Source organism: Canis aureus, chromosome 8, assembly GCF_053574225.1.
Source record: "Canis aureus isolate CA01 chromosome 8, VMU_Caureus_v.1.0, whole genome shotgun sequence".
NCBI lineage: Eukaryota > Metazoa > Chordata > Mammalia > Carnivora > Canidae > Canis > Canis aureus.
In genome coordinates this window covers 46291734-46306440 of record NC_135618.1, presented here as the reverse complement: position 1 = coordinate 46306440, position 14707 = coordinate 46291734, and the positions used below count along the sequence as shown (strand labels likewise).

The 14707-nt window shown below is 59.2% G+C and overlaps 3 protein-coding genes across 3 annotated transcripts in view; 2 read left to right on the top strand and 1 right to left on the bottom strand.

The window, feature by feature from the left end:
• Positions 1-13208, bottom strand: part of LOC144319215 (uncharacterized) — a 64734-nt gene extending 51526 nt beyond the window's left edge. The window contains exons 1-2 of the mRNA XM_077907068.1: positions 13077-13208; positions 12188-12430 (exon numbers count right to left, since the gene is read on the bottom strand). Coding sequence (XP_077763194.1) covers positions 12188-12430; positions 13077-13208 — 375 coding nt within the window. The remainder of the gene's footprint in view (positions 1-12187; positions 12431-13076) is intronic.
• Positions 1024-2583, top strand: TNP2 (transition protein 2). The gene is made up of 2 exons (XM_077906645.1): positions 1024-1480; positions 2418-2583. Exons 1-2 carry the CDS (start codon positions 1102-1104, stop codon positions 2426-2428), a joined length of 390 nt encoding a protein of 129 aa, XP_077762771.1. The 5' UTR covers positions 1024-1101; the 3' UTR covers positions 2429-2583.
• SOCS1 (suppressor of cytokine signaling 1) lies at positions 12932-14707 on the top strand. The gene is made up of 2 exons (XM_077906641.1): positions 12932-13017; positions 13467-14707. Exon 2 carries the CDS (start codon positions 13517-13519, stop codon positions 14210-14212), a length of 696 nt encoding a protein of 231 aa, XP_077762767.1. The 5' UTR covers positions 12932-13017; positions 13467-13516; the 3' UTR covers positions 14213-14707.

Sequence of the window (14707 nt, the reverse complement as noted above, 5' to 3'; positions counted from 1 at the left end):
CCTGGGGCTTGCCAGGCATCTGGGGCTCAGAAGGATACCCACGAAGGAAGGAACGACGTCCCTTTGGTGGATAAGGAAACCAAGCCTTGAAAACCAAAATACTCCACCCAAGACTGGATATGAGGGCAAACTGGGGTTGGAACCGAGCTCTAAGCACCCCAGCTTTAAATCTTGCAGAGGAGCTGAGCTCACCAGGAAGACCCCAGGCCCACCCAGCAGTCGGGCCTCTTACTTATCCAACCATCCAACGCCTGCCCACCCACCGTCTGGCTCATGCACCAGTCATGCACCTGACCAGCCCACCACCCACCTAGCTGGTCCTCTGCACTGGGGTCAGAGAGGTGTTCCTGGCTACCACGCAGCGTGGGGGGAATGAAGAGACGCACTGGGGGTGCTTAGACAAAGGGTATTGAGCTCTTTCTGGGAGCTGGCCCCGAGCCAACCGCTGGATGGAGATTCTCTCATTTAAATTGTCCAATGCCCAGGGGGGGTGGAGGGGGAATTCTTATTGTCTTTGTTCTACAAGCCAGGGAACTGGGACGCAGAGAGGCGAATGCCCCGATGAGTGACCAGAGGGGAGAGGAAGCAGCAGATCTGGGACGTAGGCCCAGCTCATCTGACCCAAGGGTCTCTACTTTTTTTAATTAATTAATTAATTAATTAATTAATTAATTAAAGATTTTCTCTATTTATTCAAGAGAGACAGAGAGAGAAGCAGAGACACAGGCAGAGGGAGAAGCAGGTCCCATGCAGGGAGCCCGATGTGGGACTCGATCCTGGGACTCCAGGACTCTAGGATCACGCCCTGAGCTGAAGGCAGGCGCTTAACCGCTGAGCCACCCAGGCATCCCGGGTCCCTACTTTTAACCAACAGATGGGACTCCCCCTAAGTGTCCCTGCAGATGGCCCCGCCCTGGGGTGAGGGTAATGGGCAGGGGCTTTGTCCTGGCCTGGCCACATCTGTTACACTCCAGTGGCCTGTGCCATCACAATCAGCCCCAACTATATAACCAGAGGCCGCCAGGGCCTCTGTAAAGCTGGGTGTGCTGCAAGAGGAGGAGGAGGAGGAGGAGGCCTCTGCCCCTCCAAGCGTGGCCTCCCATGGACACCAAGACACAGAGCCTGCCCATCACCCACACCCAGCCCCACAGCAACTCCCGGCCCCAAGGCCACACCTGCAGCCAGTGCACCTGCAGCTCCCACTGCCAAACCTGCAGCCAGAGCTGCAGCCAGAGCCGGAGCTCCAGCCAGAGCCCAACTGGCCACCACAGCTCGTCTGGCCATCAGAGCCAGAGCCCGCACCCCACCCTGCCACCGAGGCACCAAAAACACACCAGGCACTCCCACCACTGTCCCCCTCGGCCCACCACCCATTCCTGCAGCTATCCCAAGAACAGAAAGAACTTCGAAGGAAAGGTGAACAAGAGGAAGGTGGTCAAGAGGAGCCAGCAGGTGTATAAAACAAAGAGGCGGAACTCAGGTATCTTTCAAGCAGGTGGGAAGGGGCCGCAAGGTCCTCCCTTGCCCAGGTGAGGGGGAGCAGCCCACCTGCAGTAGTGAGACAAAGGCTGCGTGAGCCTGCGAGCCAAAGCACAGAGGAGCCATAGGCCAGGGTGACCAGGGAGCCGTACAGATGATGCACTGATGGACCAGTTCTTGAAATGAATTGGAGCAGGTTGATTGGGAGGGTGGACACACTACGGATTAGCTTAGATGGAAGCATGGATGGGTGGATGAGAGGCTGGATGGGTAAGTCATTAGAAGATTGGTTGGTAGAAGGATGGGTGACAGATGGGTTAGGTGGTTGGTTGAGGCAGCAGAGGAAAGCGGGAGGGAGGGTTGAAATGATCTATTGAACGACTGGAAAGCAGAATGGATGTTGCATGGTGAGTAAACTGGATTGATGTGCTCGTAGGGTAACAAAGCAGTCCTTTGAACCAATGGTTGATCAGATTAGTTGGCTGTGGTAGGAGGGATGTGGTTGGTGAATGGGTGCTGAATTGGTTGGACATAGTTGGGACAGCTGAAGGTAGGAGGATCGATGAGAGGATGGCTGAACTGGTTAAACGATGATTGGATAGGTGGGTGGACGATCAGATTAGTGGATGATGGTTAACCTCAATGGATGAATGCAATGGATGGATGCACAGGTGTTTGGACAGAATGAATGGGCAGCCTGGACCTAGTTTAATGAAGTCATGATGGATAAATGGATGGACTAGGTGAATTCATGGATGGGTGGGTGATAAATGGGACAAATGGATAGATTCGCAGAAGACCCTTTAGATCCTGCCCGTCTAAGAAGCTCTATCTCCACACCACATATTTAGTTACAAATGGGTTCAAACCCCAAAGAAGGAAGCGAGTGCATGAAGCATTTTGCTACTAAAAGTCCCTGTCCCATTCCCATCCCTTAGGGCGGAAATAGAACTGAGAAGGCACCCCATGGCTTGTTCCTGTGTTGGTTTCACCCAAGTAAGAAGGGCCATCACGCGTGGAAGGCTAGAAGGAAGTCCACCTTTGTGCAGGAACATGTTACTACAGTGATTTCTATGCAACATTGATTAAAGCTTGTACACCGGATGACTATTCCTTGAGTGGGCATTTTGATTTCACTAACAAGGTCACGTGTTTGGGGGCCTGGTGTGGAAGCCGGAAGCAGGGAAGAGGCTGTGAAAGGAGCAGGGGTGTGGCTTGTGATGGGACCTCGTGCAGGTGTAAGGAGCCAATGCCAGCACAGAAGAAATGGATGTGGACTGGAGACCCCAAGAAGCCTTCGAAGCAGACAGGCAGGCCCCTGCTTGGGCCGAGCCCTCCTTTGCCCTTTGTTTCCATCTTGGTGCACACATGTGTGTACACACATATATGGGATGCCCATAGGCCCCCACACTGTTCTGCGACCCACATGCAGTACCCCAGCAGGGAGGGGGGTTCGGGATGTGCATTTTGAAGTCCCGACCACCCTGGCTCTTGTTTCTCTGCTGTGATGCTGAGCTGGTGATCAGCCTCTCTGATCCTCACTGTTCCAACTTTTACTAAGGAGCCAGGGGTGTTCTGGCGCTGTGCTAGGCTCTGGGGATACAAGGCACACAAGGGAAAGAGAGACACAAGCAAGTGAACACAGAAACCAACCCATGATCTGCTAGTCACAATCCAGTTGTATTAAGGGAGCAAGGTTCATATAATGCAGGGCAACCATGGACCTATGAGAATATTCTGGGCCAAAGAAAGCATGTGCAAAGGCCCCAAGGAGAGGGAAGAGCTTGGGGTGTTCCAAAGACTGGATGGTGTGGGACGGGAGGTAGGACAGTACCGGGCGGAGGCCAGGCCACACAGGGACTTGCACGGGGAATCTGTGCAATATATATATTGGAGCTTGACCAATATATTTGGTGTGATAAGTCACAAAAGGGTCTTAAAATTGGACAAGTGACAGGGTTCTGTGCACTTTTAAAGATGGTGTTAGCTGCTATGGAGACTGGACTATAAGGAACAGAAGGTACACGAGGAAGAGCCGTTGGGGCCAGCAGAGAGGGACGGTAGCTGGGGTTGGTGCACTGAAATCAGGAGAAAACCCCACAGCCTTGTCATCTGTAAAATGGGTGCTCTTGGTGGATGGCTGGGAGGGCTCAAAGAGGTGGTGGGCATGAAGGCCTGGGTAGGATAGGTAGGCCTGGTGCTCTGCGCAGAGAAGGCACTCTGCAATTCCTATGGCATGAAGTACCAGACAGTGGGAATGGGTAGGTTCCCCTTGTAAATCACCAAGCCTCTTGGGGCAGACCCAAGTTCCTAGCTGGGGGAACTCACACTAGCCCCGTTTCCCCCAAGAACTCCCCTCATGCCTACCGGGGTCACATGGATGCTTGCTATTCCTGGTATGTCCATGGATGCTTGCTTCTGTGTTTCATTTGGCATTTAGGGTTAGTGGAATGGGGTGAGACAGGTGGAAGGGGACAGGGGTGGAAGCGACGGGGGTGTCCACAGTGCAGGGAAGGGGACCGGACGCCCAGGGAGCCTCAGGGGAAGGTGGTCATTTCAGAACCTATGTATCAACCTGAGACTAATATCCTGCCATAGTCAATCACGGGTAGTCTGATCTGAGCTGGGACGCGCACACCCCGGGCCGCAGCAGGAGGTGGAGAGTCCCCATCCCATCTCTGTTGTGTGGCCTCAGCACCCAGCTTTTTTCCCTTTCTGAGCTCCTCTCTCATCTCCCAAGGTGTCGCTGGGGCTGGGGGTGGGGGGAGTCCCTGAGATGATGCACACTCGAGCGTCTGGCAGAGGGCCTGGTGCAGTCTGCACTTCCTGGGTCCCTGGGAGGTTCCAGGTGGGCACCACGCACCTATGAGAGGATGTGGGGAAGGTTCCCATGTGGGCTGGGGAAATCGCCATGCACTGAGCACCCAGGAGGTGCCAGATGCTTTGACATAAATGTTTCCACTGAATCCACACACCGAAGGTGGGCGGCACCACTGCTCCCACTTTACAGATGAAGAAGCTGAGCCTCAGGGGTGAAATGGCTTGAGAAGGTCGTCTGGAGGGCAAGTCTGAGGTCAAACATTCACACTTTGCCCAAAACCACCTGGTTTCCTAGTAAAAACGTAAGGCTAAGGGGCACCTGGGTGGCTCAATTGGTTAAGCATCCGGCTCATGATCTCAGGGTCTTGAGTTCAAGCCCCACTTTTAAAAAAGAAAATAAAACAAACAAATAAAATGTAAGCCCAGATTATGCCGTGATAGTCCCCTGACACCTCAGCGCAAGAGTCCAGGAAGCCCTTCTGGGGAGCACATTTTAAGGGAGCAGAAAGACACAGTGGGTCAGACCATAAGGTCAGCGACTTTGAGCCCTACTCACCAAAGGACCTCCCTATTCCTGGGCAGTGTCCCTTGGTAATATGATCGCTGAAGGCAGGAGATCTTCTACTGTGGAGAGAGGATCTCTGTAACAGAGGAAGTGAACCGGGAAGCAGACAGGCTGCGTCACATGGACCCACCCTTAACCCCACTTGCCCCTGAAACCAACGCTCAGGAAAAACTTGCACAGGTATGCGCAGGTAACCAGTCCCCTAGACAAGTCATCATTCAAGCCAAGAGAGCTCAGAGCCAGAGAGCTAGGTTTACATGTGGACTCCTAAACACACACACACACACGCCTCCCCTCCCACACTGCAACACACGCCAGCCGGCGGCTCACAGGCACACAACCCCCTCCCGCAGTCAGTCACCCGATGACAAGAGGAAAAACATCAAACCACAGATTCATTCTTTCACTTGCTTGGTTTCGGGTGGGGAGGCAATAGTTTGGGGGCAAGTCTGCTGGAAACCCAAATTCAGGAAACAGAAACAGATGCTAAATTCAGCCACCAAGAGGCCATGCAGACGCGGGGAGATGTCATCTGGGTGGGATGTCGGTGGGGGAAGGGTGGCCTGGGAAACAGTGGGATGCAGCCGCACCTGCGGTGGGACCCCCCCGCCCCACTGCCCCCAGGGGAATGCCATTCCTACAGGCCTCAGTGACCACTGAGGGGACCCCGGCAGTCCTGGGGGGGGGCCAGTGGGGGGTGGAAGCAGATCTGGAGAGGCTGCAGGTCCTGGGCTGAGATGCCCACTTGAGGTGGGACCCCGGAGGGAAAAAAAGCCCATGCTCCGGAGCCCTACGGACCCAGATTCTGTTCCCAGCTCCCTTGCTGGATGACCCCAGGCCTGGCTCTTAACCTCTCCGAGCTCCGAGGAGCGGTCCGAGGGGCCCCCTGATCGCGACGGCTGCATCCCCAGGGCTCAGCACGGAGCCTGGTCCGTATGAGGACCTCGGGGAACATCTGTCGACTCGATCAGTGAGCAGGCCTTCACGCGACACGGAGGTGCCACCTTTGCCCCCACTGCACGGGCATAAATGGAAAAGGGTGAATTGTAACAAGTGCCGGCGAGGGTGCCGGGGAGCAGGTACTGTCCCTGCGGCTGCTGAGGGGGGGAACCGTGCACAGGCACGCTGGCAGGCAACCAGGCGGCCCCTGTTAACCTTTAAAGTGTGCAGAGTGTTGGGGCACCTGGGGGGCTTAACTGTCTGACTCTTGATTTCAGCCCAGGGTCATGATCTCGGGGTTGGAGGATCGAGCCCCACGTCAGGTTCCACGCAGAGTATGGAACCTGCTTGGGATGCTCTCTCTCCCTCTCCCTCTGCCTCCCTGCACCACCCCCCATGCCCATGCACGCGCTCGTGCGTGAGCTCTCTTTCTCTTAAAAAAAAAAAAAAAAAAAGTGTACAAAGTGTTTCTCACACACGGGTACCAAGGGCCAAAAGTTGGAAACAACCCACGTGTCCATCCACAGGGGATACTACCTATGAACGCACTGGGGTCAGCGGGAAATACTACCCAGCTTTGTTTTGTTTTTAAAGAATAGGAGTTGATCTCTCTCTCTCTCTCTCTCTCTCTCTCTCTGTCTCTCTCTCTCCCCCCAGATCACCAGCAGTGAAAAGGACAAGATGGAGAAGGAGGTAGAGGCAAACAGTCTGCACGGAGCAACACCGCGTTTTCACGGGGCCGGGCTCGGGGTGGGGAACGCAGCTATGTAAGTGCACAGAAAAAGAGCTGCGAGCACAGAGGCCAGGCTGGTGCCTGCGGTTACGTCCCGGGAGGGGAAAGTACTTTAATTATTTTATACGAGAAAATGAAAAGGTAAATTAAGGAGAAAAAAAAAAAAAAGGAAAGCGCATCCGTGAAGTATTCAATAGGTGCTCAGCAAAGCTCTGTTGCCTCTGAAGAGCGGCGGAGAGGGGAGTGCTGTTTATAAACTCCGTGGCTGCAGCCCCCCGTTACCTGCTCTCGGGCTGGTGGCCGCAGCCCCCTTTCTGGGCTCGCTGGGCAGGCCAGGCGGCCTAGAGGGTGCTCCCCAGAGGGCCTCCTCACCGCGGGGCAGGGAAAGGCCACGGCCAGCGCCTCCAGCCCTTCCTGCTCCCCTTAGCCGCGTGCCTGCCACCCTCACAGCCTCGAATGTGTGCCCCCAGGCCTTTGCCTGGGCTCTGCACGGCCAGGAGCATGCTCCCGTCTTGTCCCTTGGCCCAGAACCACTTGTCCCTTCAAATGCAGGTCGAGGAGCATCTCCTCCCAGAGCGTGCTCGGGGTCCTGCCGGCCTGGCCGGGGGTGGGTGAGGGGGGCTTCTGTGCCAGCAGACACTGGGCTTCCCAGGGCACGGGCCCCTGTCCAGCCTCCTGCTGGTTCTGTGCGCCCTGAAACGAGATGCCTCCCCTGAAACCAATAGCTCCCCTCCCGGTGCCTGCCATTTGCAACCGCTTTCCCCCAGCGAGCGGCCCCCGAGCTGAGCGCTCCTCTGGGCCCCATCCTGGCCCTGACTCTCGGTGGCCCTGCTCTAGGTCAGGGTCTGGGTCCAGGTTCATAGCTTTTACGCCCTCTGTCAACTGCCAAAGGTAGCTGCCCTCACTTCTTGCTCTCAGCGGCCTACACTTAATTTGCCATTTATGGGAAACCCTAAAAAGGATGGGAACTGGATTGGCTTATTAGTGTATGAAAATAGAATAAATAGGCCAAGTGAGGTCATGAGGGATTTACTGATGAAAAGGCACCGGGTGGGATGCCTGGGTGGCTCAGTGGTTGCCTTCGGCTCGGGTGTGATCCTGGGGTCCCAGGATCGAGTCCCACGTCAGGCTCCCTATACGGAGCCTGCTTCTCCAGGGCACGTGCTCAACGATTGAGTTGTGGGGGGTGGGGAGTGGAGGGGAGCAGGGCCTGGAACCAGGTATGTCTGGACTTCACAACCAGTGCTCTCAGAAATCCTCTTTCCTGCCCCTCCATTACTTCCAGAAAGCTGGTTAATACCCACTTCACATATTCTCTGACCCATGTCTCTTTACCTGTCACACGGGGAGGATAAGGGGACTGCTGGAAGGTTCTCATCGAGTCTCCCCAGGGCCAGGAGGAGCCATCCCATCGTCACTTTAGAGTCCAGTCACTGACGCATGTCACCATTCCTGGCCTTTTGGCCTCCTCTGCCCTAAAGGAGAACGTTCTCCGTGGACTCAAGTGTCCCCAGCAGCACACAATCATTCCTGCCTTCAGGATGGGCTGGGACCAGGCTCTACCCCACGCAGCAAGGCAGCGTCTCCAGGAGGACTCGGCCTCCCCCAAATACCTTTCCCAAGTCCTCCAGCTACGTGAGTAGTGCTCTTCTCATCGGCTAAGTGGCGACACGTAATTCCCACCTCACGGAGCCACGCGGGAGGGTAAATAAGACAATACACCAAAAAGTCGCCACCTGGCCCAGGGCAGGGGCTCAGTAAACCGTGATTCCAAGGTCTCCTGGGAAGTGAGGACTGACTCCAGGACTTGGGCCTTGGACTCCTCAAGCAGTGCTCTCCTCTCTCCTACTACAGTGTCCCTACTGGCTTTGCACTCATTTCAGGGGATGGTGTGGTGACACCCTGGCGGGTCAGGGATAGTCGTGAGTGTGTCGCAAGGCCTCTACTGTGAGTCATTGCGGCGAAAGACTCAGCTGTCTGCAACATCAGCAGCCAGAGGGCTCTTTCCAAGCCCAATCCTATAGTGTTGCCTGGGGCTTTGGGGCTGTGTCCTGACCTTCCCACCTCCCAGCAAGGCCCTGCCTGATGGACTGCACCCCCACCAACCCCTATGCCTCACCCCTGCACTCACTGCCTTGTTCTCTGCACCATGCCTGCCTCTGGTCCTCAAGCATTCCTACCACAGGACCTTTGCACGAGCTGCTCTCTGCCTGGAGCCCCCTCCGGCCCACTTTTAGAAAGCCCTCAATTCTAGCACCGTCCATAAGGCTTTCTCTGACCGCCCGATCTCACTCCTGCCCCAAGCCCACAAAGCCCGTCGCTCCCTTGCTCCATTTCCCCACAATCTGAAACGCATTCCCTGCCTTCTCTCTGCTTGAAGAGCTCCAGCAGGCAGCAGGCACTCAACCAATACCCCCCGAATCGATCCTGAAGGAGGGAAACGGGTGCCTTATTGCCCCCATCTTGCGAGGAGAAGACTGAGGCGCAGAGAAGCTAAGAAGCTTGCCCGGGGCCGCGTGCCGATTAAGTGACGGATTTAAACCCAGGCCAGCTGACCGCGGAGTCCACGCTGCAAGCCCCCCTGTGCGGGGCTCCCCTGAGGCACAGGCTTGCGTGGGAGGCTCAGTGGGGGGGGGGTCCACGCATTGGAGGCAGGCAGGATGGAGGAGCCCGGGGCCGAGGACAACTTCGGGATTGCATGTCCCGGCCAGGAGTGGCTTTTCCCAGCAGAACTTTGCCAAAGTGGGAAAGAGAAACTGAAAAACTGAGCCCTGTGGGCCAGGATTTTGATTCTCCGCCACCCTCCCCAGCTGCTGGCTGGACCCCTCATGTCCAGGCAGCCTGGGGCCTGCCCAGCGGGGAGGAGGGCCACCCCGCATGTCAGGCTGTGGCCCAGCGAGCTGTGGACAGAGGGCTGTCCCACCCGCCCTGTGACCACAAGTCACCCCGTGCTGAGCGCTTGCTCTGTGCCTGGCACTCGGCTTCAGGCTTTGCACGCAACTGCTGCTCTGTGAGGCATAAAGCGTCCAGGGACCGTTTTGCAGATGGGGCAAACGAGGCCCAGAGAGGGCAAGCTGCTTACCGAAGGTCACACAGCAGGGAAGCAGCAGGCATGGGGAGAGTGAACGCAGCCTGCCCTGGCCGTGCAGTCGGAGCTCCTCGGGGCTCCCGTGCTACCTGGTTCCCGTGCTACCTGGCTTCCTGCGAGCCCAGGGCCGGCCTTCTGGGAGAGGCAGATGTTCATCAATCAGCATATTTCTTTTTTCCCTTTTGGCATCTGGATGTGGTTTCATTTTGAACCTAGGACTTCAGAAAACGAAACCAGGGCTAGAGTAACTGTCACTGTTGGTGGTGAGGAGAACCCACGTGGGCTCGGCGACTTGTGCCTGAGTCACCACGGCTTTCACAACCAGGATCTGGTCAGTGGGGAGGAGGGGACCCGGCCCACTGTGCAGGCAAGGTCACCGACACTCTGAGACAGACTTGGAGCCACAGCGGGTGAGGCGGAGGCTTGGATGCCAAGACCCGGGGCCCTCGAGCTCAAAAATGGGAGGGAAGCCGCCAGAGCACAGCTGTCCCTGCTCCTCCTCCTCCTCCCTAGGTGGGTTCCAGATACACAGGAATCTCTGCTTTCTTTGGCATCTCCTGTTTTCTTATTGGACAGACCAGGATTTGAGGGCACCTGGAATTGGGGGTGGAGGGGGAGTTTACAGCACAGTCGACAAGGAGTGAAGGCTTTAGAGGTCTGATACCCTAGATGCGAATCTCAGCTCTGCCCTTCTGAGCTGCGTGCCCCCAGGCAAGGGACTCCCCTTCTGAGCCTCAGCTTCTCTATCTGTAAAATGGACAGACTGGGGCCACCCCAATGGTCTAAGGACTGTAAAGCATTTAACACACAGTCAGCTTAGGCCGACCTGTCACAGTTATCAGTAAATGAATGAAGGAGGGGGCTCCACAGGCATTGCTGAGAGTGGCAGCAAGCCAGGATGCTGGGAAAAGGGGACCCCAGTCCCCAAGAAAAAGAGTGACTCTCCCACGTAGCCATGGAGGCTGTCAAATAGGAGGCTAGGGGGGCATATGGACCATCAGCTATTTATAGGTTTCCCTCTGCCCAGAGGCCTGCCAAGGAGACGTGTTGGCAGAAAGACAAGTCATGCAGGAGCCAGCCGGGCCTGCTGGCCTTCGCTGGGCCTGGACCCCCCACACCCCCCCAGCTCCAGGGAGAGGAAGGCGCTACCCTTCCCCTCTGTCCGCATCCAGGGACCTGGTTCACCCCTACAAAACTCTCTTCCTTCTACTCTGCCCAAGCCTTCTCTGGCCTGTGCTCCTGCGGTTGGGGCTTCTAAAATGGGCACGAGGGACGAAGCCACGTGGGTAGGGGCTCCAACACACTGCCGCACTCACAAGCACCCTCAGAGGAACCACAGCCACAGCAGACACCTGCTGAATGCTTACTACGACCAGGGACTGTTGTCAGCACTTGACCCATAATCACTCACTTTAATCCCTGCCGCTAGGAAGGGGGTACGATGGTTTTTCCTGTAGCACAGATGGAGAAAGCAATGGAGAGTCCCTCATTACAAGGTCCGAGCCACAGGGCTAGAGAGTTGCATGGCTGAATTGGAATCCAGGCAGTCTGGGTCCAAGGTCTGGCTTTTGACCACTACTTTATATTTCATCTGTCACCCACCATGGGACACAGCACCAGCAAGTGCTCTGGAATGCCCACAGCACCTGACCACTGGTGCACGCACGCCTCTCCATCTTCTCTCCCACCTCCCTGCATACCGGTGCACCCGAGTGTGCACACACACACACATCATACACACTCACGACCCAAGACAACGCCATCAAGGACCAACGCCAGCGGCTGCCAACACGAATCCAGGGGGCTGATGGGGTCCTAGGCAAGGCTGGCTCTGGGCCACCCCCTTATGTTCAAGAGGAAACACAGACAGTGTGGGGCTTGGGAAGGAAAGCGCCAAGGAGGCGGGCAGGAGGACCTTGGCACCCATCAGGGCTTCCGAGAGAGAGGCCTGGGCTGCTGCCCGAGAGCAGCCTGTAGAGGGCAGTGTGTGCCAGTGTGAGGCTGCTCGCCAAGCCCCCAGCCAGGCCCGGGTTCTGTGCAACCCTGCAGGACTCGGAGACATAGACGACCCACTCACTAGCTCCCGGCCCTCATTTGTTCTCAAACTACACGCACCAACCAGGCACCGAATCCGTGCTCACTGGATCACGCACACACGAATGCACAAATTACAGCCGGCACCATCAGGCCCCCGTGGTCCTAAGCCCCAGGCAGGCGTGCCAGGGAGGGGCAGATACTTGACCCAGCAGCGGGAGGGGACTCTATAAGGTAGGGGCTGGAGGAGAAGGAGGGCAGGCCAGGACAATTCAAAGTAGGTTTTTGGAATCATCACATCAGCGAACCATCTTTTTGCTGAGCTCCCAGGTGCATTTGGAGGTGCCCAGCCATTCCGCTCCCCAGAATAGGAGAGCGGGGCACGCTAGCCCAGCGCCACCCCTCTGCCAGTCGCTGCAGCCCACAGCCCCCGACCGGGACCTCAGTTTCTCTGGCTGCCCCCCAGCAGGGAGAGCGAGCCAAGACTGCCAGGGACCTTGCGGCCGCGCCCGGTTTCCGAGGAACTCACATGCGCCGTCGAGGCGCGCTTCTTGCGTCTCCCAAGGGTTCCTCCGAAGCCTGTGGTCAGGCCACCGCTTCCTGGGAAGCCCAAGCCAAGACCAGGGACAGCGACAGGCTGGGAGGGCTGCGGGGGCAGCTGCCGGAGGGCTCGGGGCCGGGGGGGCGGGGGGACGCGCTCCGCGGCGGGAGCAGCCCCGAGGGGTCCGAGGCCGGAGCTGCAGGTGGGGCCCCGCAGTCCGAGAGGGAGGGTCTGACTCCAGCGGAGCGGAGGTTAGAGACCTACCCGAGACGGTGCCGAGACACCTGCGGGCGGGGGAGAGGGGCGTGTCAGGGCCAGGGCAGAGTATCCTTAGGGCTTGGCTGCAGAAATCTGGGACCCAGGCTAGTCCTGGCGGCCCAGGTGGGGTCTCCAGGTGCGAAGGGGGCATCCGGGCCACAGCGGGTGCAGGGGCGGGACCAGCACCCTCGATGGGGGGGGTCCCAGGACGGGGGTGAGGCTGGGTCAGGGGAGGGGAGGGTCCCCGAGGGCGTGGGAAAGGACGAGCTCGCGCAGCCCGCGCCAGGGCACCACCGCGGAAAAGAAACCGAAAGTGGCGCGGCGGGGCGGGGCCTGCGGGGGCGGGGCCTGCGGGGGCGGGGCCTGCGGGGCGGGGCCTGCGGGGGCGGGGCCACGGGCCCCACCTCCGGGCCGGTTTAAAAGACTGGTGCAGGGGCGGGCGCGGAGCAGAGCGAGCTGCGGCCGTGGCAGCTGCAGGGCTCCCGGCCCCGGAGCATGCGCAGGAGCCGCCCCGGAGCCCCCCGCCGCCCCGCCCGCGGCGCCCCGCGCCCCGCCGCCAGGTGAGCGGGGCACTGGGCAGAGAAGGGGAGGGAGAGGGGAGGACAGGACAGGGCAGGACGCGACACGCGGAGGCGCGGCCCCGGGGGCTGCGCGCGCGGGGGTCCGCCACGCCCCTGGCCCCCGGCGGCCCCACCCCGGCAGCCCCCAGCGTGCGGGGCGCCCGCGGCGCAGCTCGTCGGTCTCTGCCCATCGCGCCCGGACGAGGCGCCAGTGCCCGGCGCGGCCAGCAGGCGGCGGCCGCGGGGCGGCGAGCCGAGGGCCAGGTGGCCGCAGTCGGGGCAGGCTTCTCCCGCGCCTCTCCACGCCCCCCTCTCGCCCGGCGGCCGGACTCCGCCCCGGCACAGCCTGCACCCCCGACCCCCCTGCCCCCGGGGTCCCCGGGGGTCGGCGCCCCCTGCTGCCCGGGCGCGCCCCAGCGCTCGGCTCAGCGCCCGTGTCTCCCCCGCAGCGCACCCCCGGACGCTATGGCCCACCCGTCCGGCTGGCCCCGCGTGTAGGATGGTAGCACACAACCAGGTGGCAGCCGACAATGCAATCTCCACGGCAGCAGAGTCCCGACGGCGGCCAGAGCCTTCCCCGACCTCGTCCTCGTCCTCGTCCCCGTCCTCGTCCTCGTCCTCGTCCACGTCCTCGGCGGCCCCCGCGCGCGCGCGGCCCTGCGCGCCCCCCGCGGCCCCGACCCCGGCCCCGGCCCCGGCCGCGGCCCCCGGAGACACGCACTTCCGCACGTTCCGCTCGCAAGCCGAGTACCGGCGCATCACCCGCGCCAGCGCGCTCCTGGAAGCCTGCGGCTTCTACTGGGGGCCCCTGAACGTGCACGGGGCGCACGAGCGGCTGCGCGCCGAGCCCGTGGGCACCTTCCTGGTGCGCGACAGCCGCCAGCGGAACTGCTTCTTCGCGCTCAGCGTGAAGATGGCCTCGGGCCCCACGAGCATCCGCGTGCACTTCCAGGCCGGCCGCTTCCACCTGGACGGCAGCCGCGAGAGCTTCGACTGCCTCTTCGAGCTGCTGGAGCACTACGTGGCGGCGCCGCGCCGGATGCTCGGGGCCCCGCTGCGCCAGCGCCGCGTGCGGCCGCTGCAGGAGCTGTGTCGCCAGCGCATCGTGGCCACCGTGGGCCGCGAGAACCTGGCGCGCATCCCCCTCAACCCCGTCCTCCGCGACTACTTGAGCTCCTTCCCCTTCCAGATCTGACCGGCCGCGCACGCAGCATTAACTCGGGGGCCTTGTTAGGTTTTCGTTTTATTAATTACGAATTGCCCTGGAACCACGTGGGTGCCCTCCCCACCTGGGTCGGAGGGAGCGGGCGTGGAGGGGGTGGGGGCGAGGCGCCTCCCAGTCCCCCCCCACCTGCTGGAGACGAGGCCGCAGACCCCTCCCCTCTGTTGGGGGAGGGTGCCCCCCCCCTCCTGGTGCTCCCTCTGGGTCCCCCTGGTTGTTGTAGCAGCTTAACCTAACTGTATCTGGGGCCAGGGCCTGAATTTGTACCTCCTACCTCTTCATGTTTACATATACCCAGTATATTTGCACAAACCAGGGGTTGGGGGAGGGTCTCTGGCTTTATTTTTCTGCCGTGCAGAATCCTATTTTATATTTTTTACAGCCAGTTTAGGTAATAAACTTTGTTATGAAAGTTTTTTTTTTTTTAAGAAAAAAAAAAGGTTTCTAGAGCGTGTGCTTTTGCTGAAG